This window comes from Opisthocomus hoazin, chromosome Z (genome assembly GCF_030867145.1).
Source record: "Opisthocomus hoazin isolate bOpiHoa1 chromosome Z, bOpiHoa1.hap1, whole genome shotgun sequence".
Taxonomy (NCBI): Eukaryota; Metazoa; Chordata; class Aves; order Opisthocomiformes; family Opisthocomidae; genus Opisthocomus; species Opisthocomus hoazin.
Genome location: NC_134454.1, coordinates 70,385,756 through 70,409,984, shown reverse-complemented (window position 1 = coordinate 70,409,984; position 24,229 = coordinate 70,385,756). Strand labels below are relative to the sequence as shown.

The 24,229-nt window shown below is 49.7% G+C and overlaps 1 protein-coding gene across 1 annotated transcript; it reads right to left on the bottom strand.

The window, feature by feature from the left end:
• Positions 1-1,111: 1,111 nt before the first annotated feature.
• On the bottom strand, positions 1,112-23,519 carry LOC104337794 (uncharacterized). Its single transcript, XM_075446852.1, is given in 9 exon segments — positions 1,112-1,301; positions 3,260-3,333; positions 3,335-3,357; positions 3,871-3,967; positions 5,139-5,335; positions 5,940-6,112; positions 19,585-19,793; positions 20,911-21,038; positions 22,928-23,519. Coding segments are annotated over 9 exon segments (1,683 nt in total).
• Positions 23,520-24,229: the final 710 nt, after the last annotated feature.

Sequence of the window (24,229 nt, the reverse complement as noted above, 5' to 3'; positions counted from 1 at the left end):
CCCATTTGGGGGTGTCTTTCCAGGGTGCCGCGCACCCCAAGCAGGCAGGGACGAGGCACATGGAGCCTCCCACAGCAGTGCACGAGAGGGCATCTGGGACCCCACACAGCATTCCCTGAGGGTCTGGAGGAGCACAGAGGCACTCCCAGACTCTGCCGGGTGAAGCCAGCAATGCTGCAGGCTGCAGAGCCCGCCGCTCCCCTCCCTGGCGGGGACTCTGCCCTGCTAACACCAGTTGGATACTGGTTTAAGACTGGAGGCAGGACAGGGCTGCAAGCTGGGAGACCCCCCCAGTGCTGGGGGTCCACAGAGGGGTCAGGGATGTGGCGCTTCCCCAAGAGATGGGGCAGCTCCTCCATCCCCTAGCAGCTGCCTGAGCTGGGGGCAGAGTCAGTGCCGCCGTGGGGGCCGTCAGGAGAGCAGGAAAAATTCACCGCATGCCCCAAAAAATGGGAAGGACAGGGCCCCCGAGGCAAGGGAGATGGGGGACAGGGGATGCAAAGAACGGCAGAGGAAAGAAGAACTGTATACTTTATTTTTTTATACTTTATGTCAGGGAGATCCCTCAAAAAAAAAAGACCCTCCTTGTTAGACAGACATCCCCACAACACCTTTTTGTTCCTGGATGGGGAGGGAGGGCAGGAAGAAGGTGATGTTGCCAGTAGTTCACAGTAGTTTTCGGCTCGCTCAGTACACAGTATGTAGAACTGCATGGCTGAAGACACTCAACACACGGCAGGGCTAACTAGGAGAATACAGCTCAAGGCTAGCAAGGAGAAGAGGGCAGAGAGAAAGAGAGGAACAGTAAGAGCACCCGACGGGGCTGGAGTCCTCTGTGCATAGTTTACATGGAACCGGCGGTGGCAGAGCCAGGGGCTGGCCCTGCTCATCCCTGGGGAGCCAGAGCGAGTTGTCGCAGGCATCTCAGCTGACAAAACTTCAATGGGGTGGGGGGTTTTTTGGGGTTTTTTTTTGGTGGGGGTTTTTTGTGTGTGTTTTTTTTTTTTTTTTTTTTTTTAAAGAATCGCGGCCAAAATACAACAGAACCGCAAAATCCCAAAGCAGAAGGAAAGGACACTAAGGCGCAGAGAGATGCTCCATGCACAGCCAACTACACTTTCCCCAGGATTTTGGCCCGCTTGTGAGGGATGGAGTCCTTCAGCTGATTTAGGAGCTCCTTCCGTGGCGACAGGGCCCTGGACTTGCCCACCTTGGCACCCGTGGGGCCCGGCTTGGACGCTTTGCCCGGTACACTTGTGACTTTGCTGGAGCTCTTGGACTGAGGTGAGAACTGGTGTTTCCTGGCAGGGAGAGAGAAGAGAGGGTGATGAGAGGATGCTCGCCAGTGGCACGCCGCAAGAGAAACAAGCCCACAGGAATCTGCTCCGGTGGGAAGCATCATTCCAAGCGCCGGCAGCTCCCTGGGGGATGCACATGTGCAAGGGAGCTTGCAGAGACACCAGCAAAGAGGGGAGAGCGGCACGGGTGAGCATAGGGCAGCCCTGGAGCATCTCGAATCCTGAAAGCTCCTGCCCCGCGATGCCGCTGGGTCTTGCGGTCTGGATCTGGCAGCTGCAGGGAGCTCCCAAACACCCAGCACCGCACCCCGGTTCTGCTCCAATGCTGCTTTGCTGCAGCCGAGGCCGTTGCTGTGGGAGCAAAGCAAAGCTGGGGGAAGGCTCCCTCCCCTGCACACGGGGAGCCTGGCCAGCCCCACAGCAGGACAGCAGGAGCCATCGGTCCCCGTCGCTGGCAGCAGTGGCTGTTCCTGTGCCGGAGGCAAGCGGCCCGTGGCTCTTCCCACCGCGGGTCACCACCTCCCCTTACGGTGGGACAAGGATGGCAGGACCAGGGAGCAGAGCGGCATCGGGAGCCTGCCGGGGTTTTGCAGTGCAGCGAGCTCGGTAATGCACCCATCGACTTGGGACGATGACTTGGGACCATTCAGGAAAGCCCGTGCTGCTGCTGCGGCCAGCCTGCTGGCAGATGTCAGCAGCGGGAGTCACTGTCACTGCTGTTAACGCCAGCTGCACCCTTTTGCATTACGCTTACCAGAAGCAGAGCTGTGCGAGCACGACCCAAACAACCCCGAGGAGTTCGAAACGGGACACAGACCGACCTTTCGGCTGCTCTGGACAAACCCAGTGTGTCCTTACCCACCCTTGCCTGGGCACAGGGCATGTCAAAGCCACGGCGTGGCACTACCAACCCAGACAGCAGGAGCCAGAAGAGTGTCAACAAACAAGGAGGTGATCAAAACCTCTAGTCTGGAAAGGCTGAGGTTCGTCTTCGCCGCTAGAAAACAGGACCTCAGGGCCTGCAGAAGGACGGGGCTGTGGCAGCCTGGGCCAGGTTTTGGTTTGGGAAGACTGACACACAGAAACTCAGGCTCGCTCGTGCTTCAGGCTGGGGAGAGGGGATGACACGAGCTCTGCCTGCCAAGGAATGAGGGGTGCAGGACAGGGCTGCGTCTGTTTTCTCACAGAGATCCTCGGAGAGATGACACTAGAGAAATGCAAAGCAGGGCCGGCTGGCTACGGGCAAGGAGGGAGCTTTAGATGTGCCGCAGAAGGTGCTCTCCACAACCCTTCAGCCCAAGGGCCCTGAGCAGAGCGCAGCCCAAAGCCCCTGGAGCCACACACCCTGTTCTGCTACGGGATATTCCCAGAAGAGCAGTGGGCGCAGGCTGCCAAGAAGTGGGACGTGAGCTGGTTGCCTGTCACCAGAGGGGATGGAGAGGCACAAAGCTGGGGCTAGTCACCAGTCAGTCTCAGGCAGGAGCCGCATTTTAACGTCTCGCAGCAGCAGCAAGCAGGTGAGGGTATGCCTGGCTACGAAAGAGGGGGAAGTGCGCGCCCGAGCCAGGCGCCATGAGTAGTTCGGCAGTGGGCTGAAGGGGTTTCGCTTTCTTTCTCATCAGCACCACGCAGCACTAGTGACAGGCCAAGACACTGGCATGACCGAGCCTGCACCTAACCCGGCTGGCTCCTCTTGCTGGGACTGACCTCAAGAAAACCCCCAGGCTCCTGCTCATTTCTGAGCTGGAACAGCTTAGCTGGTGGCTTCCGTGTGAACCCCTGAGCACCTCTGGCTCCCGCCCAGGGATCTTCGGATCCTTCCTCTCACTCTGCCTCCATGGCAACTGGAAACTATAGCCAGAGAGCCTCAGAGCTGTCCTGAGAGGGAGGGCTGAACCACTGGAGAAGTGTGAGCCCCAGCTCGGTCCGCAAGAGACCCACAAGAACAAGCAGGCACTGACCTGTCTGGCTGTGCAGGAGAAGGTTTCGGGTTCCGGCCCCTCTGTCGCTTTCGCTTGCGTGCAGAGACTTCTCCTGGTTGCCTTCCTGTAGCGAGAGCCTACCAGGAGAGGAAAAGGTGAGATGCTCTCGCTCATCGCCAAGGCACAGGTCGCTCCCCTGCGTACTGTACCGTCTCAGCAGTATATAGATGATCTTTTGAGACCGACCAGACCATGCCAACAAAAGACCAAGTTCGGCAGCAGCCAGAAAAGGAACCTACTGTTGCGCACCCCATCTTCAGGGGGAGCAGACAAACTAATCCAGGCTGTGCCCCATAGTCAGCTGTACAAAACAGCACCTATGGGGAGCTGCACCAGCCCTCTCCTCACCCTCCGGCTGCTGGAGCACAGCTCCTCCACCACGCTTTGAGGCCATGCTTTACTTGCAAACTTGCTCCGTTATCCCCCAGCAGTCTGAGGTTTTGGCAGGACACATGCCTGCAATTAGCCTCTCCAGCGAGTGGACTCCTGCAGCAGGACTTTCACGGGACATTTGTGGCTCAAGCACTGCCTTGAGCGGCAGAGCAGGAACCCAGCCAGGCCAGGAGTCCCTGCGATGGCTGATGTCTCACCTCTGCCGGGTGACATGTTCTCCCGTTTGACTGGAGGAGAGGTCGGCCTGTCTTTGTCTGCTGGCTTGTATCTCTTCCTGCTTCCTTTGTTGTCTGCCTAAAATGGAATTAAAACAGACAACGGAGCTGAGCAGCCACTTCCCTCTGGGGAGGGAAGCAGGCAGAGATATTTCCTGTGACGGGTGCCCATGATGCGCTGGCTGGCTGGCTCATGCGAGCGCATCTCCCATTAAACTCTTTGTGAATACCAGTCCCAACCACCACTAGCACCACGTAATTCCCCTACCATCATCAGCAATCAGCAATGTTCTCTGGGACTGGGGCTAACGTGTTTCCCAGGCTATTTTCATAATTGCCAGAAAGAGGAAAATCGCAGCATTTTATAGAGCTTTTTTTCAGCAGCACCAAGGAGAGCAAATGTCAAGGAGGCACGTGGAGCCATGCCTTCTTCCAGGACCTGACCATGCCAGCCGGTAGTTATGTGTAATCGCACGCTCCTCCCCGCGGAGCATGCTTCGCAGACTCGATAAAGGCACCTCACGTCACAGCACAGGGAAGCAGAGGCAACTGCGGCCTCAGACTGCAACGGGGAATTTGGACTGCCAGAAGAAAACAGGAACGCTTCAAAAACAGGAACCTGCCCACATGACTGGAGCCAACACCCTGCTCCAGCACAAAACCACACAAGGCCAAACTCTCGCAGATGATCTGGATTGCTGCCTCTGCCAACGGTGCTGAGCTGGGGCATCAGCCTCAGTCGTAATGGGGAAAGAGGCAGGCTCCCTGCGGAAAGCACGGCTAGTAGTGGGCACCCGAGAGAGGCAAGTTCCTGAGTTAATGAAGTTAATGGCTCGTCAGCAGTTCACCCCAGAGCGGGCAGTGGGAAGAGAGCTTGCTCAGAAGCGTGTGGGGAGCATGCTTTCAGTGGGCCAGGCCCCAGTACACGTGTGACTGTGCCACGCACACCTTTGCCTCGGTGCTCCAGCTGCAGCCTTCGAGAAAGCGGGGAAGAGCCCTTGAAGCAGCGGCAGGAATGTGCCCCAGGGGAGCCGCCAACACAGTCCCAAACTCAAGCCACCACAGGGTGTGTGCTGCGAGACTGGTTCTGTCCGCCGCCCTTCAATCCCAGCTGCAGACCCACCTGGCTGAGCTCATCCCAACATCACAGAGCCTGGAGCTCCCCTCCCACCAGCCCCGAGCCCCAGCATCCGTCCCATCTGCTCCTCGGACCGCTCCGTGGAGGAAATGGCGCTCACCTCAGCCCTCACCTTAATTAAGAGCGTCGGTTTGATGTCTTTGTGGGCGCTGAAGCCCCCTTGCTGCGACTGGGGGTCTGAGGGCTGCTGCGTCTGGAGGAGCTGCTGTGATCTGCTCCCCGGGGTGGGCCTAGTCGACTTCAGAAGCTGAGCGGGCACATCCCATTTCTCCTTTTCCTCTTTAGTGCTATCTTCTTTTTTTGACTTTCCTGTTGAAACCAGAGAGCAGAGGTAGCGATTCGCGACAAACTCCCTTCACCTGCCGTACTTTTGGAGGGCAGGGCGAAAGGATGCTGCTCCAGGGGCTGAAAAAGCCCACACCAGTTAGCACAGCGCATAGCCCCAAGGTTAAAAGATTCAGGAAAACAGAATTTCCACTATGAGAACGCTTAACATAAAAGACAAGCAACAAAAGGCTCTTGCTGTCAACCCTGCTATGGTCTGAAAAGAACAGAGGAAGAGCGACATGATACTGGAGTCGTCCAGAAGTTCTGGCATCACCTCACAAGTGTGAAAGAGAACAAGGTAAGCGAGCAGGCATCAGGCAGAAGTCCCAGGCAGGAGCAGGCAACTTTACAGCCAGAGACACAGGGGTGGAAGGATGTGAATGTATATTTGCTCCATAGCCTCCCTTCTCCACGGTCTCACCCTCCCCAGGCGAAGCCTCTGAGCTCCTCTAATCTACAACTGCCTCTGCTCAACAATTTTCCTGGAGCCCACAGCACCACCAAGCAAGCCGCATTCAGATCTCTACTCCTCTTTTCTTTTCCCAGGACCCCTTGGAGAAGAAAACACCAAACCAGGTACCTCTACCTTTCTTCTGCTGCGCTGGAGTTGGGGATCGGGAGCTGGCTGAGGAAACAGGACTGGCCAAGTCCACACACATGTCTTCAGAGTTGGCACTGCATACAGGGCTGCTGCTAGAGGAGGCACTAGAGACAGAAGAAACACTGCTCATGCTCAGGAACGTGGAAAGAGCCAACAGCCTGTTACAGTCACGAATGCAACAAGAACCAGGCAGCGATGAGACAGACACCTTTGTTTTAATTCTCCTGAGTGGCTGGGATGTCAGAAAGCTGCTAAGACAGGCAATAACCAGGAAGAGATAAAGGCTGTGTCTCCTGAGTTGCAGACAATATGAAAAATCCCAAACATGTTAGATGCAAGTCTAGAAAGTACTGTTTATTTATAAACAGGATTAAGGCAACACGTAAATGGGCCACTGTTTCCTCAGGTAAACAAAAAGTGAAAGCAGGACGTGTGCTATCATGTACAGGCCAGTGTTACGGCTCAGCTCAGGGGTTCCCTGGCAATGCTTTTGCCGCTTGGCACACGTATATTCATGGAGCAAATGCTTCCTATCAAGAAAAATTGCTAACTGTGTAACACAGTGGGACTACCTTGTATTTCAGGCTATACAAATAAGCACACATATTTTTGTGATTAGCATGCCTGTACTAACATAAATAGAGCTGTTTTGTCATTTGCACCGCAGGGAGAGCATAGGGAAGTGGGGTTTGTGTGGGTATAAGCATGAAAAAACCAACCCCAAGACTAGAATATAGAATAAGGGAAGGTGACTAAAGACATCCAAGATTTAACTAGTTAAAGCAAGTGAAAAGGAAACTAGAACTGACAGAGTTTCTAGGGAAAAGAATCTGTCACGATCAGTTCTCACATACGGAGACATAACTGCTCAGCCCAGGCCTTTTCTTTAGCTACTGGGAAGAAACAGGAGATGTAATCCCACGCACAAAATTAAGAATTGACCCGGGATGCTTCTGAAACCCCGAACACAACTCAGACTTGCAGTCGTCTTCAAAACACACTGACAAAACCCATCGTCCAGTGATCCAAGAAAACCATATAACGCCTCACAGCAGGCACAAAACATCCTCAGTCTCCTCCTGTCCTCATAAACCAGATGTTTCTAGTAAATACATTTCTTGCACGCCAAATTGTTGCCTCCACAGACAAGGCACATAGGCACTGTACTGCTGTTTCAAAACTTCTAACATCAGAAGCATGTATGATGAATTTCAGCTGTTCTTCCCTCCAAGAACAGGCAATGCTACCTGCATTTTTCCTGTAACATTTTTAAATACAGTACGATGAATTAAGCCTGATAATCATATTTAAATAGAGACAAGCGCTCCTTGTTTGAAAACTATCAGCAGGCTCTCATTTCAAATGCAAAGGGCGGAGAAAGAGACAACAAAACCAATTAGAAGACAGACAGAAAACATTTCAAACATTCAGACTAGTCACACAGGAGGAAGCCAGGAAGAGAAGGTAGACCAGGGGAGCCAGCAAGCTGTGTACCAGGGACAGCGAAAGCAGCAGAGCTTTTCCTCCTCTCCCCCAGCCGCACTGCTGGAGGCTGACAAACCGACTCCTGGGACCACACAGAGCACAACACTCCCTGCACACTGGCACATGCTTAGAGTACCCAGGGTGAAAACCCATCACCACAAACCTCGGCCCTCCAATGCATCGGATCTCCTCTCTGCACCTAACACCCCTTTGCTTCCCTGCTGTGCGGCCTCTGCAACCAGTGGCTCTCAGATACCCTTTTTTTTTTTTTTGCACTGAAGACCCTGCCTTTTGGCACTTCTCATGTATTCCACCTACTTCGTCCCCTAAGCAGCCTTCAGAGACAGGAGCCACTTGCTATGGCAAGTCACTAGCACTCACCCCAGCTCCTTCCCTCTCTCATCCCATTTCCTTCCCACCCCAGGAAACAGATTTCTCCCTTAATACTGAAGAGCCCTTGCAGTTGGTCCTTCTGAGAGAAACCCAGGATTTGCTCTGTTTTCCATGAGATCAAGCCTCACTCCACCCCACAGCTTTCTTACCTCCAGGGTGGAGTCCTTGTCTGATGTTCCTTCCTTCTCGCCTCTTAATTATCCCCGGGTTTGGCTCGCTCCGGTGCTGCTGGTGTAATTTCAGTGAGTGGCTGATGGACTGGAAGGGCAGCTAGTTTCTTCACAGCTTTTTCACTACAAAAATTAAGATATTGAGCACGATCAAAGTCAGTAGGTACCGTCCACGGACATTCTCAAAAGCAATGAAATGCACTCCTGTTTCTTGTTGACTAAATATTATGTAGATATGATCACTGTAGCTACAGACACTTGGCTATTTCACAAAAACACTCTCAAACAATATGGATTCCACTCAAGGGACCTGCTTCCCATATTCTAAATCAAGTCACCTTTTCAGAGGCAAATTACTATACAACAGCCAATTTGGGTGACATTTGACTTGTAAATTAACCAATGAAGTAGCCCGTGGAATTGCTGTTTCTTATCCATTTGATTCTGTGCATTTTTATCCAAAACACATACACCTGCTTAAAATCTGCCGGTCAGGGCTTCAGAATCAAACGCGCTCAGTTTATGCAAAAATTCTCTCGCGCTCCGTCACGCGACTCAGCAGGGTGCAAAAGAGCCCGTGCGTCACCCCGCAGAACGTTTAACGGGTAACACTACCGCAGAGGCCAGCGACATGTAACGCTTTTGTGACTCCATCTAGCACCCACTAGGCGAGATGGGAATCGCTTTGGCTCCTCAACGCTGGTCAGTTCTGGACTCAGAGCACTCCAGCCTCTGCCCTAACAGCTGGTTACTCCTCAACGTCCCCATCACTGGTGTCACACCTACTGGTAACTGGGGAGGAGGCGGCTGACTGCATACAAGAATAGATACTGTTAATTCCTCCTCTTGTGATTAAGGATATCTGCTTTCCCCCCCTGCAGAACACAGGATTAAGTGCATGCAACGTTACGCAGCAAAACCAGTCCCCATGCCAGAACAGGCCACTGGCTGCTGTTGTGTGTTACCAAATCAGCACCGCAATGTGCACCAGAAGGGTGTAAAGACATCACTGCAGGTACAGAGCCTGTTCTTCAAGGGTTGAACCCTCCGAGTTGAAAAAGAGAGAAAAAAAAAAGCTCAGGTCAATAAGGTACAAGCAGTGTGGCAAAGGGGATTGTCCTGTATTCTGGAGGATTCAGGGCGATTCCCAAGGTGTAATTTATTTGCAGGTCACCTTAAAAGAGGTGACATTGGTAGGGTGTTGTGTCACCCTTCAACGTATCCATAATTTATTACACATTGCAGGAGTCTGTGAAACAGCAACTTCAAGTATTTAAAAGCACAGGACTGCTGGAATAATCTGTCAAACATTTTCATAGCTATAAAAATGTTTTAATTTGTTTCCAACGTTAAAAGCAGATGAGGCTGAACCATTTCTTAATTCTAAGGCTGTCTATTAACTAAAGCTATAGTAGAGGAATGAATGAAACTTTCTTATAGCTCCTGTATAAACAGATCTGCACATACAAAATGTTTAAATTGTACATCACATGTGTGTTTAAACACTCCTGTACACACGACAGGGGCCTCGACGTGGTGCTTAGGGACATGGTTTAGTGGTGGACCACTAAAGGTTAATGGCTGGACTTGATCTTAAGGGTCTTTTCCAACCAAAAAGACTTTATTACCTCTCCTATCTAAGGGTGATTTAACTTGAGATTTTCACTTGCCCTTACTGTAACCTGCACCTGACTGTTCAATTACCTGCTTATAACCTTCTCCCTCAGGTTTTAGTTTGCGCTTGTTTAAAAGTTCACAAAGTCTGTTGCCCTCATCAAATTACCAGTAGAACAATGCGTTTGCTCCTTTTCTCAAAATAAGGAACCCTCTTGCTCTCAGAATTTGGGGGAGGAACGGCACCTTCCGTCTCTGGGTTCAACCAGTACCACCCCATTAGTTACATGACTGAAGCAACCACTCCCCATGCAGCTTCCTCTACCTTTTGAGATAAAAAAGGCAACCTCCAAGTTTTCTAATAATTCTACGGAGTACATTTCTTGCCACAACACCTATTCAACAGACAACCGGATAATTACAGCTCTTCGTTAGCAGCCTTTTTGCCCTTTGAAGGCTTCACTAGTCACTAAGAAGTCTCATCTCCTCCTTGCCTGGCAGTGTTAAAAGAGTCTCAGCACAGTCAGAACTCCTATGGCCTCTCACCTCTTCCCCGACTCCAGAACTTGTATACGCTGACTGTAACTGAGCTTCTGGGCTCCCCAGTTCAAGAAAGATGAGGAGCTACTGGAGAGAGTCCAGCGGAGGGCTACGAGGATGGTGAGGGGACTGGAGCATCTCCCCTACGAGGAGAGGTTGAGGGAACTGGGCTTGTTCAGCCTGAAGAAGAGAAGGCTGCGAGGGGACCTTATAAATGCCTACAAATATCTGAAGGGTGGGTGTCAGGAGGATGGGGCCAAGCTCTTTTCAGTGGTGCCCAGTGACAGGACAAGGGGCAATGGGCACACACTGAGGCACAGGAAGTTCCGTCTGAACATGAGGAGGAACTTCTTCCCTCTGAGGGTGACGGAGCACTGGAACAGGCTGCCCAGGGAGGTTGTGGATTCTCCTTCTCTGGAGATATTCAAGACCCGCCTGGACGGGGTCCTGTGCGGCCTGCTGTAGGTGACCCTGCTTCGGCAGGGGGGTTGGACTAGATGACCCACAGAGGTCCCTTCCAACCCCTACTATTCTGTGATTCTGTGATTCTGTAAAGTCCAGTGCAGTACCCTACTTTTTCCCTATGTTTGCTGATGTAACTACAGCAATTTTACAATTTATCCCACGTCTGTCTCAGTATATACAGAGTTTTACAGGAGGAGAAACTCTTCTTTCATGCTCGCCTCTCCCACAAATCTCATTCCAGCCTCAGAAGAGGACGCTTACGTATTAGCACGCAAAATTGCTGACCGCTCAGTAAGAGAGTCCCAAGCAGGGTTATGGCTCAGCATTACTCACCAGCATCTTCATTTAGCATCGTCACCCTTTCCAGTTCTGCTCGAACGTACGCTATTTAATGCAGCACATGTTATTTGTGGTGTTTTGGTCTAGTCTTCCGTATTACAGCCACAACTATATCTGAGTATTCAGTCATGAGGAAGACCATGACTCTGAATATGGGGTTGAGATAGACTGGAGCTATTATTTATACTCTGCTAACAGCAAATATTTGTAGCCTGGGTCAAGCTCTGGTTCCAGCAGATATAGTACAAACTTAAAGCCATCTTGACCTCTGGAGTATCTTCCAAGCAATTAAGTGCAAAGCAGGAAGAAAAAGCAGGTTGGGAACAGCCTACACGCCCTTGCATCCAGCAGGCTAAACAGGAGCAGAAAGGAGGAGAACACCACGCGAGGATGCTTGTGTCCTGCTTTGATGTCCCTTCCCAAGGGACCGCAGTCTGCATACTTTGGGAGACTCAGGGGGAACATTCTGCTGGCGCAGGCGGGCAGAGCAGCGGCATCAATCTCCAGACCTGGACAGAGCCTGCTGAGCAGCCTTCCACTGCAGTGTCCAAGGTGACCAATGTGAAAGCCAACAACTAATGAACGTCCTTGCCACTCTCCAGGCTCAACTCTCTCCTGCAACAGTTTTCAGAAAGGAAAGTCTCCTATGGAATTCGTTCTCCGTGTCTCTCCCCAAAAAACAACTTGCCCACATTGATGTCCAACAGCTGCACATCTGAGGAGCTGGACCTCAGATCCGACCCAACGCGGGAACAACTGATGCTGTGACGCTGCAGCACTGATATGTTTGACCCTGAGAAGGGGGAGGCTTTCTCCTCACTTTCAGCTCTTACGACTGGGTAATTTTCACTTCCTGTCTTGTGCTGGATCTGGGGCTCTTTGGAGGTTTCCATGGGCCAAGTCAACTCCTTCAGTCAACAGGGAGAGGTGGGGGGAAGTAGTCTGCTGCTGGGTCAGCAACTCCAGCCAGCCCATGGCAGGATTTGAACCGCAGGAGCTGACCCACGGTGAACAGAGGAGGGAAGGGGAGAAGCAGCTTGGCTGCCTTGAGGGGGTTGAGCCAGGAGATCAGCTCACAGCCCTTCATATGAGTTCATCCTCAGCCAGGCACAGTTACCCAAACTGGTGCAATCCATGCTGCCGGCAAACCTAATGCTCTTCGGCACAGGGAGCAGCTGGCAAAAAAGTCATATGCTACCAAAGCACATGTGTGAATCCTGCTTGTCTTTTTCACCAGATTCCAATTTTTAGGAAACATTTCAAATATTTGAGAATTAACTCCATAATCAGGTAAGCCTATGCCATGAGGTTTTTTTAAAAAAATTAAATTACAGAGGCAATAAGAGACTGACAAGACAGACTGATCAAAAGCAGCTTAATCTCCTTCCAGAGCCCTGAGCAGCAGCATGCTGCGTCACCAGGGCATAAGCAAGGTCTGTAGAGCTTAGCTACTTCCGAAGCCCATTTTAACCTTAAAATATCTAAAGGCTTTGTTTTCCAGAACGAACATGTTAATGCTGGAATTTAATCACGGCAATCAAGCGGAGAACTGAAGCTGAACGTGGCTTTGGCAATGAGAGGAGGAACAAAGGCAGCTCCAGCTGGCAACACAGACCACAGCGTAGGTCAGCCAGCTCCCAGCTGCACGTGCTCTGGCTCCCAAATAAACCCAGTTCGAAGCACGTCACTGAAATCGACAAGAATTTGGAGGGGGAAAAACGGAGCCACACGGCTCAAGTTTTCCTCCTCGTGTATTATGCAAATAATACTGAAGCATTTCTAGTCTTAGAGGGGAAAACAAGATTCCCCTAGGGGAATCTTAGAGGGGGAAAGTTCTTCCTTCCTTCCCCCTCCTCGTGGGACATGGCTCCCACAGGTAACTCAAACCTTATTGCCCACGGTCACTGGTGACGTCAGCCTGGCTCCAGGGCTACTGTTCTGGCTGGCAGTTACATCTCAATTTTCTGAAAGAGGAAAGTCCACCGATGATTTAAAAGCCTTTTCGTTTGTTGCGGGAAAGCAAGTGTTGCGTCAGCAGCCCTGGTGCGAGTTTTCCTTCTGTGTCAGTGGAATTTTCCAGAGGAAGCAGACTCGAGGAACAACTGGGAAGCCATGTGCCAAGGCAGTTGTGAAGGGACCTGCAACTGCTGCAAAATAAAGCCCAGCAGTGTGCATGCACGCTGGAAGGTTTTTCCCGTCTTGGCACAATAAAGGCACTTGTGTGGCTGGAGAGGGACAACAGGTCCCGAAAGCCACGTACGTGCGGCTATGACGGGAAATGCTGAACCTTGGAGCCAGAGCAAATTGATCTTGGTGAAATATTAGCAAAAGATATGCTTTTCTCAAGAGGTTTCGATCTGAATTAGTGTTATCAGCTGCCTGAAAAAAAAAAGAAAAGATTTCTTCAAAGCCTGATGGGGAGAGGCTTTGAAATTAAACAGTGGAGATACAAAATGAACCTACAGTATGAAATTGTCAGAGCATGTAGATAAACATATCTTAGACGTGATCTACCCTACAGGCTGAGCATTTGATGCCTTGAGAACCTCGTCTATATGAGAGAGACCCACACGTGTGATTCTGCCTTGGTCTTTGCAACGTTTTAATAAATTCCAGTGTGTGGGATCTCTCCAGTAATTCCATCTCTGAAATGCCAAAGAAAAACACATTCCTTGAGATCCACATCTGAGTCACTCAGTGCCCTTCTTCATCTTGATTTACGGTTACGAAACCCTTCTCCTTTTACTGTAGAAGTGGAGGCAGAACCTCAGCAACCAAGAAGACTAACGAAAACTCCAGTCAACAGAAATGCTTCGCAGAGAACTTTGAAAAGTTTCACCGATTTGGTTCGTGGAGAGATTTTCTTTTCGCTAACTTCCCAAATGAACTGGGAGCATAAATGAAAGCAAGGCCATCTAGTCGGGTTCCACTGCTCTGGCTGGAAGCTGCACCACAAAAAATGGGGATGTAAACAGGTCGTTATAATGTTTATCACTGTGGTCTCACCATACAGGGCTCTTGACTACGAGTCTGAAGAACTGCATTGCAGCATGGGGCATGTTGTGTATATGGGGAGAAGGGAAATCCTCTTCTGAGCAGCGCTGCACCCCGAAGCACCGAAGGCAGCACAGCAGACCACTGTGTGCAGGAGGAACAGAGGGCTGGCTCAAGCCTTCCTTCAGACAGGGAAACCCAACAGCCCAGGGCCATTTGCTTCTCTGAACTTGCTGCACTCCAAGAAGCCACCCACGGAAGGTGCAGACACCTGGAAAACAGATCTGTGCCTCCTGCCAGAGGCTGCTTTTCCCCCCTCAAGCAGCTTCTCATGGATGTAAGGCTAACTTGGAGCGCTCCAGGGTCTTACTGATGCCCGGCTCAAAACCAGAAAGAGCACACAGTTGTCTATCCTGCCTACTCTTCCTCCTATGGCAGGACAAACAGGAACAAATGAAGGATTTCTTGTAAGAAACAGCTGCAACAGGGGAAACTGAGAGGAGAGAAAATCCATCAGTCTACTGCACCACCTTTATACAGCAGGATGAGATGCTGTTACCAAGCCCACCAAAACACTCAGCTCTACTTGAGCAACAGTGGCTCTCGCACAGAGCCCCTGCCGACCACGCTCAAAAAATAGGGAGCAGATCCAGCTGGTGGCATGGGGAGATCACCAGAAGCTGTTGGGAAAGATAAATGACAACCCAGGAATACTGAGAATTACAGATTCTTCAAAAAAACTAGTTCAGTCGGTTTGTGATCACACACATAGACACACACACGCTCATGAATCACTCCATTTGCATTCTCGTACTTTTGCCACTCCTTTATCTAATCAACCTCACTCCAACACTTTCTAACTTGCAAGCCCTGGATAACCTACATTTATTGATTTTGGACTCCAGGTTATTCTGTTTCTTAATGTGCTCACCCTAGAGATTAACAATGACCTATTGCGAAGACAACTTGAATGAGCTTGGAAGAATAACTCAAGGGTGAGCTTTGCCAAGGGAACTTGTAACCTTTTGTCCCAGGGTCTGCAGCATTATACAGCAATTCAAAATTGAGGGCTAGTGCCAGCTCAACAGAAGCTAGAAAGAAGCACAACTCTCCTTGCTGGAAGGGTTTCACCAAGGATTTATGATTTGCAACAGAACAGCTGCCCTTTCTGACATTGCTTTAAAATTTAAAGTGTCCTTATTTGCAGGTGCTATTTTTATTTTTTAATGGCTGCGTAAGTGCACTCCATCAATAAGTCTTTAGCCCAGCTGAAGAAAACTTCCTTCCAAAAAACTGTTGTATGTGCCATAATCACAAGACGGTTCACTGGGACACTGCTCCTTCTCGGCAGCTTTGGAGCTGCTGTCACCTCCTGCCCAGACTCTGGGACATGTCCGAGGACAACAGCCACCACCTCCTCCTCACCCCACTTGGCACCAGCACCCCACTCATTCTAGGGTCCGTATCATGGGCTCAGACCAAACTTGTCTGCAAGGAAATAACTTTAAGGTCAGACTTGAGGTCAGGATTGCTTCCTCTTCTTTGTCGCCGCTTGGTGGGCAACACCTAGTGCCACCCCAGCCAAAGGGGCGGTGATACTGAGCCTGCTGCCCTTGCCAGTGGGTCCAACTCCTCGGTGTCCCTCAGTGCTTTGCAAATACAACCGCTAACAGCTCCCATGACACTAACTGCATTGCTTAACGTGCTCCTGAAACAATCGGGTTTGCTTGGTTGATGGTGGGATAAAGACCAGTACACCAACAGAAGGATTAAAGCAAATTACTAATTCCGTGTGTAGGGCTTTTGCTCACAGCGAAAGGTAAGAACGTCTTGCACTGCTCCAAGTTCCTTCAGATAACATATTTCATGCCACTTCTTTATCCCTGAAATGATTTGTACAGCAGTGAGCTACACTGGCAAGACAGAAACGTAAAGCAGAAATTTTGCACTCAGCAAAATCAGTCACAGCCTGGGGCACCAGAACTCGTTCTGGAGATGGGGAGCGCAAGGACAGCCAGCCAAGTTATCCCTCTGATTGATCATAAAGAGTCCTGCCTTGTTGAAGTGTTCGATGCCTGAAGAGGGAGGAGGAGGAGGGGGAGGAACTATTTTACAATCTCAGATTATAAACTTCTTGGAGTGCTCATCTTAAGCTTGGGGGAAAAAAAACAAACCCAAAGCATGAAGTGGCAATTGCACACTGCTTCGAAAAAAGTCCAACCCACATGCAACAACCCTACTTCAAGCCCAAATACTCCAGCGTCTTCTTTTAAAAGGCTCAAGAAGAAATGCTTGCCACTGAGTCCCTTAGGGTTTACAATCTTTGTTTGCTGCTAAATTCTAACCCTGCTCAACTGCAGCAACCAGTGTGCCAGGAAGTCCTCTGGTTTCCCTACGCTATTAGCCTTAAGTGCTCCACTGTTTAGAAATCAGATTAAACCTTCCTGCTTTCAATATAATGGAAAAGGAGTTTGTTTTCATGTCCCTGGCTATTAGCTTTTTGAGTTTTATTTCATCCCTTTTGACTCTGCACTCTGTATATCATAATTCATTCCCTCCTCCAGCCTCTACTTAAGGGAGCTCGTACGCAGATGGACAGACCGGCATCTCTCTGTAATTACAGACATCCTCAGCTCTGCCTCTGGCAAAGCTCCTCGCAGGTCGCACAACCCCTGTGCAGCAGTTTTCCAACCTCCCCAGGTCATTAGTAAGGGAAGTGCAGGGCTGCGTGGGCTCTGGTGCTGTCTTTGGTGCAGGAATGTTAACGGGAAGCTGCCTGCAGCCCGGCACGCACCGGCACCCATCATTGCACGACTCCTGGAAAGGCCGACTTGCCAAAAGCTGGGATCTAGCAATTAGGGAAAGCCCAGTCTATAAACAGCCACACAGGTGAGTGCTACCTCACTATCATGCATCCTGCTGCCCGGGAAACGCGTGGCAATCACGAGTGTTTTACACATTAAACAAACTCGGGAGCGGTTTAATCCCAAGGTGCCAAACCTGACCCTCTGCAGCACGGCACGAAGGTACTTGGGGAAAAGGTGAGACGGCTCGAACCGCTGCACTGCCACAAGGAAGTCTGGAGCCTGTCAAAAAGGTTACGTGGGACAAAACATGACTGCCCAGAGCGTGACAGAGACCTGCGGGGAAGGCAGCGTAGGGAAATGCAAACTGCCGGATGAGGGATGTCTTCTCCAAAGGAAAAGAAGTTGAATTACACTTTCACTTTGTTAAAAAGCTTTTTCTGCAGTTTTGTTTTCTCTGCAAACATCCATACACCTGTAAATGCTGTAGTAAGAGCATTCATGTTGACACAGGCTTCAACAGCCGGAACTGAAGCCCCATTCAGAGCCCTTGGACAGCTGCCTTCAACAACGTTGGGCTTTTGGGTTTACTGGCGAGAGCTCCTATCAATTCCACTCTACTCTAAGAGGGGATACTGAGTGTGGGTGCTGATCGACGACTTTTTTTTTTTTTAGATTTTAAAGCTTTTCACTCAGTACTAGCTCCCTATTCAACATAAAAATTACAGATGCTTCTTGCCACCAGCTTTTCGAGCCCCGCACAAGTGAAGGCAAAGCGAGCCCTGCTTGCTGTCCCTCTGTCCCTGCTCTCCACCTGGCCCTACAGTCATCAGCGCTTGGGTTACAGGACAAGGCTGAGGACACTTCCAACAGCAGATTCTCTACAATACGCTTCTAGAAAGAGCAGCGGACTTCAAAAGCAATGAGGTGTATCAAGGACTAATTTTAATTTACCAAGACTCATCTTAAGAAGCCTCTTCTGGAGATCCAAGAGGCATCCAAAGCTCCCTTAAGTGGTGCTTATGTCAGAGACAGGGCACGGGAGGGAAGCAGGGAACCTGTATCCAGAAAGCATGTAACGTCACGTACACTGTAAATCCTGTCTCCCCTCTCACACAGATGGTTACACAGGGTGAGATGAATCTAAGATGGGCAAACACGGCCATCGCTCCTATCCAGCAAACCCTGGGCATCACTAATAGTGAAAGCTCCCCCACAAGGCCCTGCCCATGAGCCAGCATGAGGGCCAAGGGAAGGAGCAACCAGCAACCCGAGCCTTGGGCGCAGTGATCCTGGTCACCGTGACTCTTTATGACTAACACCCCGAGCTGCCAACCAGCTGAGGTCGCTTTCATCACCGTCATCATCATTACATGGTTCTGGACAGCAAGATCTCTTCCATCACTAACCCAACGAGAGCACAAACCAACAGCAAATGTGGTAATTAAGGTGCACAAATTATGGTGGTAAGTGAAGATTATAATTAAATGTAGCCCATAATCAAATGTATTCCTATTGACACTGCTCCCGCACCACAGCACTCACAAGACACCTTCAAACTGTTATGAAACAATGATGACTTCTTGGAAAACTGGGCCATCATCAAAAATCATCTTTCCTTCTAGTCATGCAAATAAAAACTCTGGGTCAGATTCAAGGCTAAACTCTGCTCCCACCTGAAACCACGTAATTCCACATGGCACCTCGTTCCACGCCTTCTTAGCCCTGTTCTTCATTAAAACACACTCTTCCTCACACTCCAGATGTTTCGCACCTTCCTCTAGTGCTTGAGAAACAACACAGACATCAGGCAGAAGGAGAAGCTCCAATATCTCTTCGGAAACAGCCTCTCTGCACCCCTCTTTGCCCCAACAGGCACATACATCTGCTCATGCGTCCCCACGTTCCTCGACACGCTGTCAGAAGACTCTGTCTGCCACTAGTTTCCAAGACACTGAAACTGCTAATCAGCTTTCCTGGAGACATCCTTCAGCAAGCAATTTGATATTTTTCTCAGATTCTGAACCAAAAGACGTTGTGACATTAGAAATTCCCATAAGTTCTACATTCAGCTGTGATGTTTAGACAGTGCTTTACAAATATGCCTAATACGCAGTATGCTGGTCAGCCATGGTACTTCAGTAATTGATGGAGTAACAAAATAGGATTCGCTTTTGAAATTCCTAGACTTTTAGTCTGTCTGGTTCAATTTTCTCTTTTACACAGGTCAGAACCAGCATTTTTAGGGGAAAAAAAAAAGAAAAAAATCAGCAGAGGCAAAAAAACTGACTCAACACTGCAATTGCACTGTTAAAACCTAGCAGGGACTCATTTCTAGGCACACAATGCCTTTACGTTTTCTAGCCTCTTCTAGGAGTTTTACTTAATAAATCTCCAGATACTTTTGCTATGCACAAACTCCCAAACGGGCCCTGGTTCTTCTCAAAGGACATTTGTCCAGGCTTCAAAGGGAGTCGCCACCAACCGCAGGACTCTTTCAGCACTGGGGACTCTGCCAACCTCCCAAGGCGTCGTCCAGCCTCAGGTGAAGAGGACAAGCTGAACATCTCCATACCTACAGGCCAGAGGCTCTGCTCCTTCCAGAGCCAGGTGATGAGTGCTTGGTGTTGGCCGATGTTTTAGCTCCACTTAGTGGACAGCAAGACTCATTTAAAGCGTTGCTCTCCTCTTGAAGCTACCGCTCTACTCAAAGAGTTGAGGACAACAGAGATCTTCTCCACCCCGACCAGCGTGGGCCTAGTTCACGATCCGCAGCTAAAACAATGCCAAGTAAAATGTCAAGCCTGAATTCCAGCAAACGCTTACCTTGGTAGCAGAGGGGACCAGGACTTTGATTGTTCTTTCTCCTTTTCATGTTCCTTGTCCCTGTCCCGGTCTCGGTCCCTGTCCCGATGCCTGTGCTGCCTGTCATTTTCATCTCTCTTCACTTGTTCTCTCTCACATTCCCACTCTTCCTTCCGCTGCTGGTGTTCCTTGTCACGCTCTCGTTCCCTTTCTCGTTCTCGCTCTCTTTCCTTTAAAAAGAAAAGAGAACTCATCGTGACACTGTCGTAGCATTTCCTAAAAAAGCGGGCAGGTGGGTTTCACAGTCCTGGACCACAAGCAATCACACACACCCTCCCATGTTAGAGCAAAGTACTGAGATCAACACCCCGGAGCTTGCTGGCCATCACTGTTTGCTGAACAGGCACCAAGTGGAGAGGAACAAAACACCGCATCATATTCATCACAGCTGTAATTTTCAAAGCCAACAGTCAAAGATTAATTTGGCTTATTAAATAAACGTATTGCTGTTCACAAGTATTTACTCTCATTGCTAATCATGTTTATAACAAGCTAATTAACTTCACAAGCAAGCACCATGAAAATAACTGATGGTGTCTCGTGCTTAACAATAGTGAGGACAGGCTTCTCTTTATGCACTGCTTCTGTAGACCAGCCAGGTCTTACAGCACAAGGAAAGCCACTTGTTAAAGGATGTGACAAATACCAGTGAAAAGCTCCCCACAGGACTCATCATTTTTGCGACTCCTCTTGGAGGAAAAGAGTTTGCACGACCGCAAAAGGAAGTGGAGGGCAACGGCTCACAGCCTTACTTTCATGGAGCTCCACACCTTACAGCAGGCAAGACCAACCAGCTGCATCTGGGATTTTAGCAACTGGCTGGATGCTTTCCTCGTCTGACTCAACCAACGTGCAACTCCACCAGTGGTGGAGAGTCATGCCAGAGCCTCTGTCTGTACACAAAGCACACTTGTCCAAATCTAATCCTTTCCACTGTCCCAGTAGCTAACAAGTGAACCGCTCCTCGGTCGGGTTATAGCCTGGAAACTCCCTCCCTCTCCAGCATCCCCAAGAACAGATGCAGATGCGGCCGTAAGCGTTGCACAGCAGCCTGGTATGCAGAGGAGCAGCCAGGGCACATGAAGAGGAACCACCTTACCACCCCAGACATTCTCTTGCCTTCATCACGCTGAAACAGAACATCCTCCTACCCCTGCACTAAGAGTGCGTTCTGTACAGTAATTAAGATTTAACTATCTGTAGCTCAAATAAAATCTTCACTTCTCCTACATCGGGAGACAAAAGCTATGTGAAGAAGCCATAAATTCCCAGAAAAGATGTCCATACGCAAGGGTTGGCTGGCATCAGGGGGTGAGGGCCGATAGGAGGAGCTCCATTCGGGGAGTACGGCTCAGACTTGGAGTAGTTTCCTTTGTCATTCCCACCGTGATGAATAGATTGACAAGCGCAGTAATCTGTGGAAATACAGTTCTGTTAGACCCCGTATGCCTACAGCAAGCATTTATTCAGCCCCACAACCATTTAAAAGCCATCAAGGAATAATGCTCTTTCAGACATGAGACTTTCCTTCTCTCCAACTTTCTTGAGATTTACCTGTTCTCATACACAGGGAAGGACGCTTGCCATCCCTCACCTTCCCAGAGAGGACAAACAGATCCAGTCACAGATGGGTGAAAGCACAAGAACCTTATTCTAGGGGTGAGGAGGGAGGGATGGATGAATACGCACCATTAAGCATATGCAGTAATAATCCTATGAACTCCTATTAAAGTCCTTTTAATGACAAACACTTCAAATCTGGAGCTCTACCTTCTACAGAAAACAATAAATATAACCTGGCAGCAAAGAAAGCATCACCGTGCGTTCAAAGCAAAGAGCTCTCTGGTGAGGCATCGAGTACATCAAAGTTTTTCTCTCCAGCCGACTCCACAGGCTGGAGAGACACTGTAAAAAATTTCTTCCTTATATCCAGTCTAAATCTCCCCTCCCTTAGTTTAAAGCCGTTACTCCTTGTCCTATCACAACAGGCCTTGCTAAAAAGATTTTTCTCATCTTCCCTACAGGCCCCCTTTCAGTACCAAAAGGCTGCCACAAGGTCCCCCCAGAGCCTTCTCTTCTCCAGGCTGAACAGCCCCAACTCTCAGCCTTTCCTCACAGCAGAGGTGCTCCAGCCCTCACATCATTTTTGTGGCCTCCTCTAGCTCCGCTCCAACAGCTCCACGTCCTTCTTGTGCTGGGGGCTCCAGAGCTGGACGCAGTATTTAGGTTAGGACTCACCAGAGCAGAGCAGAGTGGCAGAATCACTTCCCTTGCACCACTGGCCACGCTGCTTTTGATGCAGCCCGGTCTGTTCTCCCAACACTGCCCCAACCTAGTCTAGCTGCGCAGGAGCACTTTTGGCACGGCCAGCCAGGAGCAGAGCCAGGCAGGTGCTCTGGACCAGCAGCTTCTCTTTGTAGTACTTTGCACTCCCACTGTTCAGATCTGAGTAAAGTGTCCACCAAACCAGGAACACACAGGAGGGTTTCTACTCTACTGCTAGAACCACTTTGTCCTGTTTTCTTCTGCCTGCAACAGGGAAACTAGTATTAAACACAACGGTTGTACCACAGTGCTTCCTACCTAAAGGCAAACATGGATAAAGAGTGCTATTTGCCCTAATTACCAATGCAATTAAACCCAGTTTTCAATGTTTTTAAATGGCTGCGTTTGTTCTCAGCTATGAAACAGCAGCTACTCAGCTGCACATCCCTGAACACATCACCCAAACCATGCGCCGGGGCTGCCCGGTTAGGTTCTTTCCACAAAGCCCAGCACGCTCCTTTCCTCTTCCACACGCCCAGAGGCCGCTACAGCCTGACAGACAGCTAAGGGCCACGGGCTTCCCACCCACGCTTGATGCCTCAAGCACATGGCAGCCACTCTGCAGCACCAGCCCTTCAACCCAAACTGATGAGACATCTTATGAACGTCTAATCCACAGCTAAGTAATTTGGTGTCGGCATCATTCAAAAGTCCTCCAAGGGCTGACGCAGATCAGTTTCTTAAAGCACTGGAGCCAGTGGGAACAAAGCTTATTTCTGATGGCTCTGACAATACCTGGCATAAAGGTTTTCTATAGTATGTGGTACTCATCTTACGAGCCATTGAGTTTAGGACTTGGTACATAGTATGGTCTTACCTCCAAAGAAAAAGTGTGTTACTTGCACACTGGAGACACAGCTAACACAGATATTTGGGTCAAAGAATTAAGAAGGCACGTCAGTGTAAGAGCCAAACAGTTCTGAAACAGGAGGACAGGTCTCTCCCTGCAGGACTCTGCCCACCTCGGACTAGCTCCTACTTATATCAATTTCTCCATCATCAATTTCTCCATCGTCTTCTTCTTTCTTCTCCTTGAGGGAATCCTGGCCATCCTTTTCATCGTCACTTTTACTGCTGGATTTTTTCTCATCTTCATGGGCATCATCTCCTTTCTCCTCTTCCTCATCATCCTCACCAGCAGCTTTCTCACCATCCTCCTCTGCAGCAGCAGCACTTGGTTCCTCAGGAACTTCCTCATCATAGTCCAACTCATGCTCATCTAGTTCACAGGTGACAGAGGACGCTTCATCACCAAGGTCATTTGTCCGGTCTCCCTCCTCTCCTTTGTGAGGCAGACGGCTCTTCAGCTCTCCACTCTGCTTGTTATTGTCAGACTCCTGAGACTTGGTTTCACTTAGGGGGTCCTCTTCACCCGAGTGGTTCTCCTCTTCACCATGACTCAGTCCCCTGGCTGCATCCTCCTCTTCCTCTCCCATGACACTACCTTGCCCACCCTCTCCATCAAGTTCGCGGTCTGAACCGCTCTCCTTCAGGACTTTGTCATCGGAAAGCTGCTGGTCCTCCTCGTCAGGAGAGTAGGGGTTTCACTCAGGGCTGTCGGAAACGTCCATCCGTATCCAATAGTCTGCAGAGGGCAGAAAACAACACTTGTTATGGGGAGCAAGCTGGGAAATCAAGAAAGGCTCACCTTGCAGAATTTGTACCATTGTATTTTACCTCCTAAAGAAGAAAATGTTGCTTGAATTCATGAACATGGTTTATCACAGTACTTTCAAAAAGAAAATATGGAGTTTAAATTGCATAAAAAAATGACTCCAATATTGTCCCAGGCTAGATAAGAGTGTGCTACCCCTCACATACAACAACGGAGCTCAAGGTTGCAATTCCTTCTGCAGCTGTACTAGGTGAGGCTGCACAAACACTCCCACCAAATCACCGCTAGCGATCCCAAGGTAGCCCTTATCCCAGGCACAATCAGCTGTGGCATTTCTTCTGTGAACAAGCGAGTGAGCTTCAGAATACAGGGCCAGGTGTATTTTGTAACTTTCAGCACATTGCGCCACGGATTGCACAGACTCCTGAAGAGGCACAGGATCACAACTTAGTGATTCTAGAAGAACAGCCTATATATTTACAGTTACTTGTTTCACGGCATCCAGAATAGATACGAAAACAAGGACTGCATGCATTCATGAAAACTCTTGGATTTTTGATCCGGTTTAATTTAGGCAGTGCACGTATTGGCATCTAATATCCACTGGCTTTATATAGTAAAGATTCCAAATTCCTTCAAAGCAGCACATCACCTTTGTAACTGTCT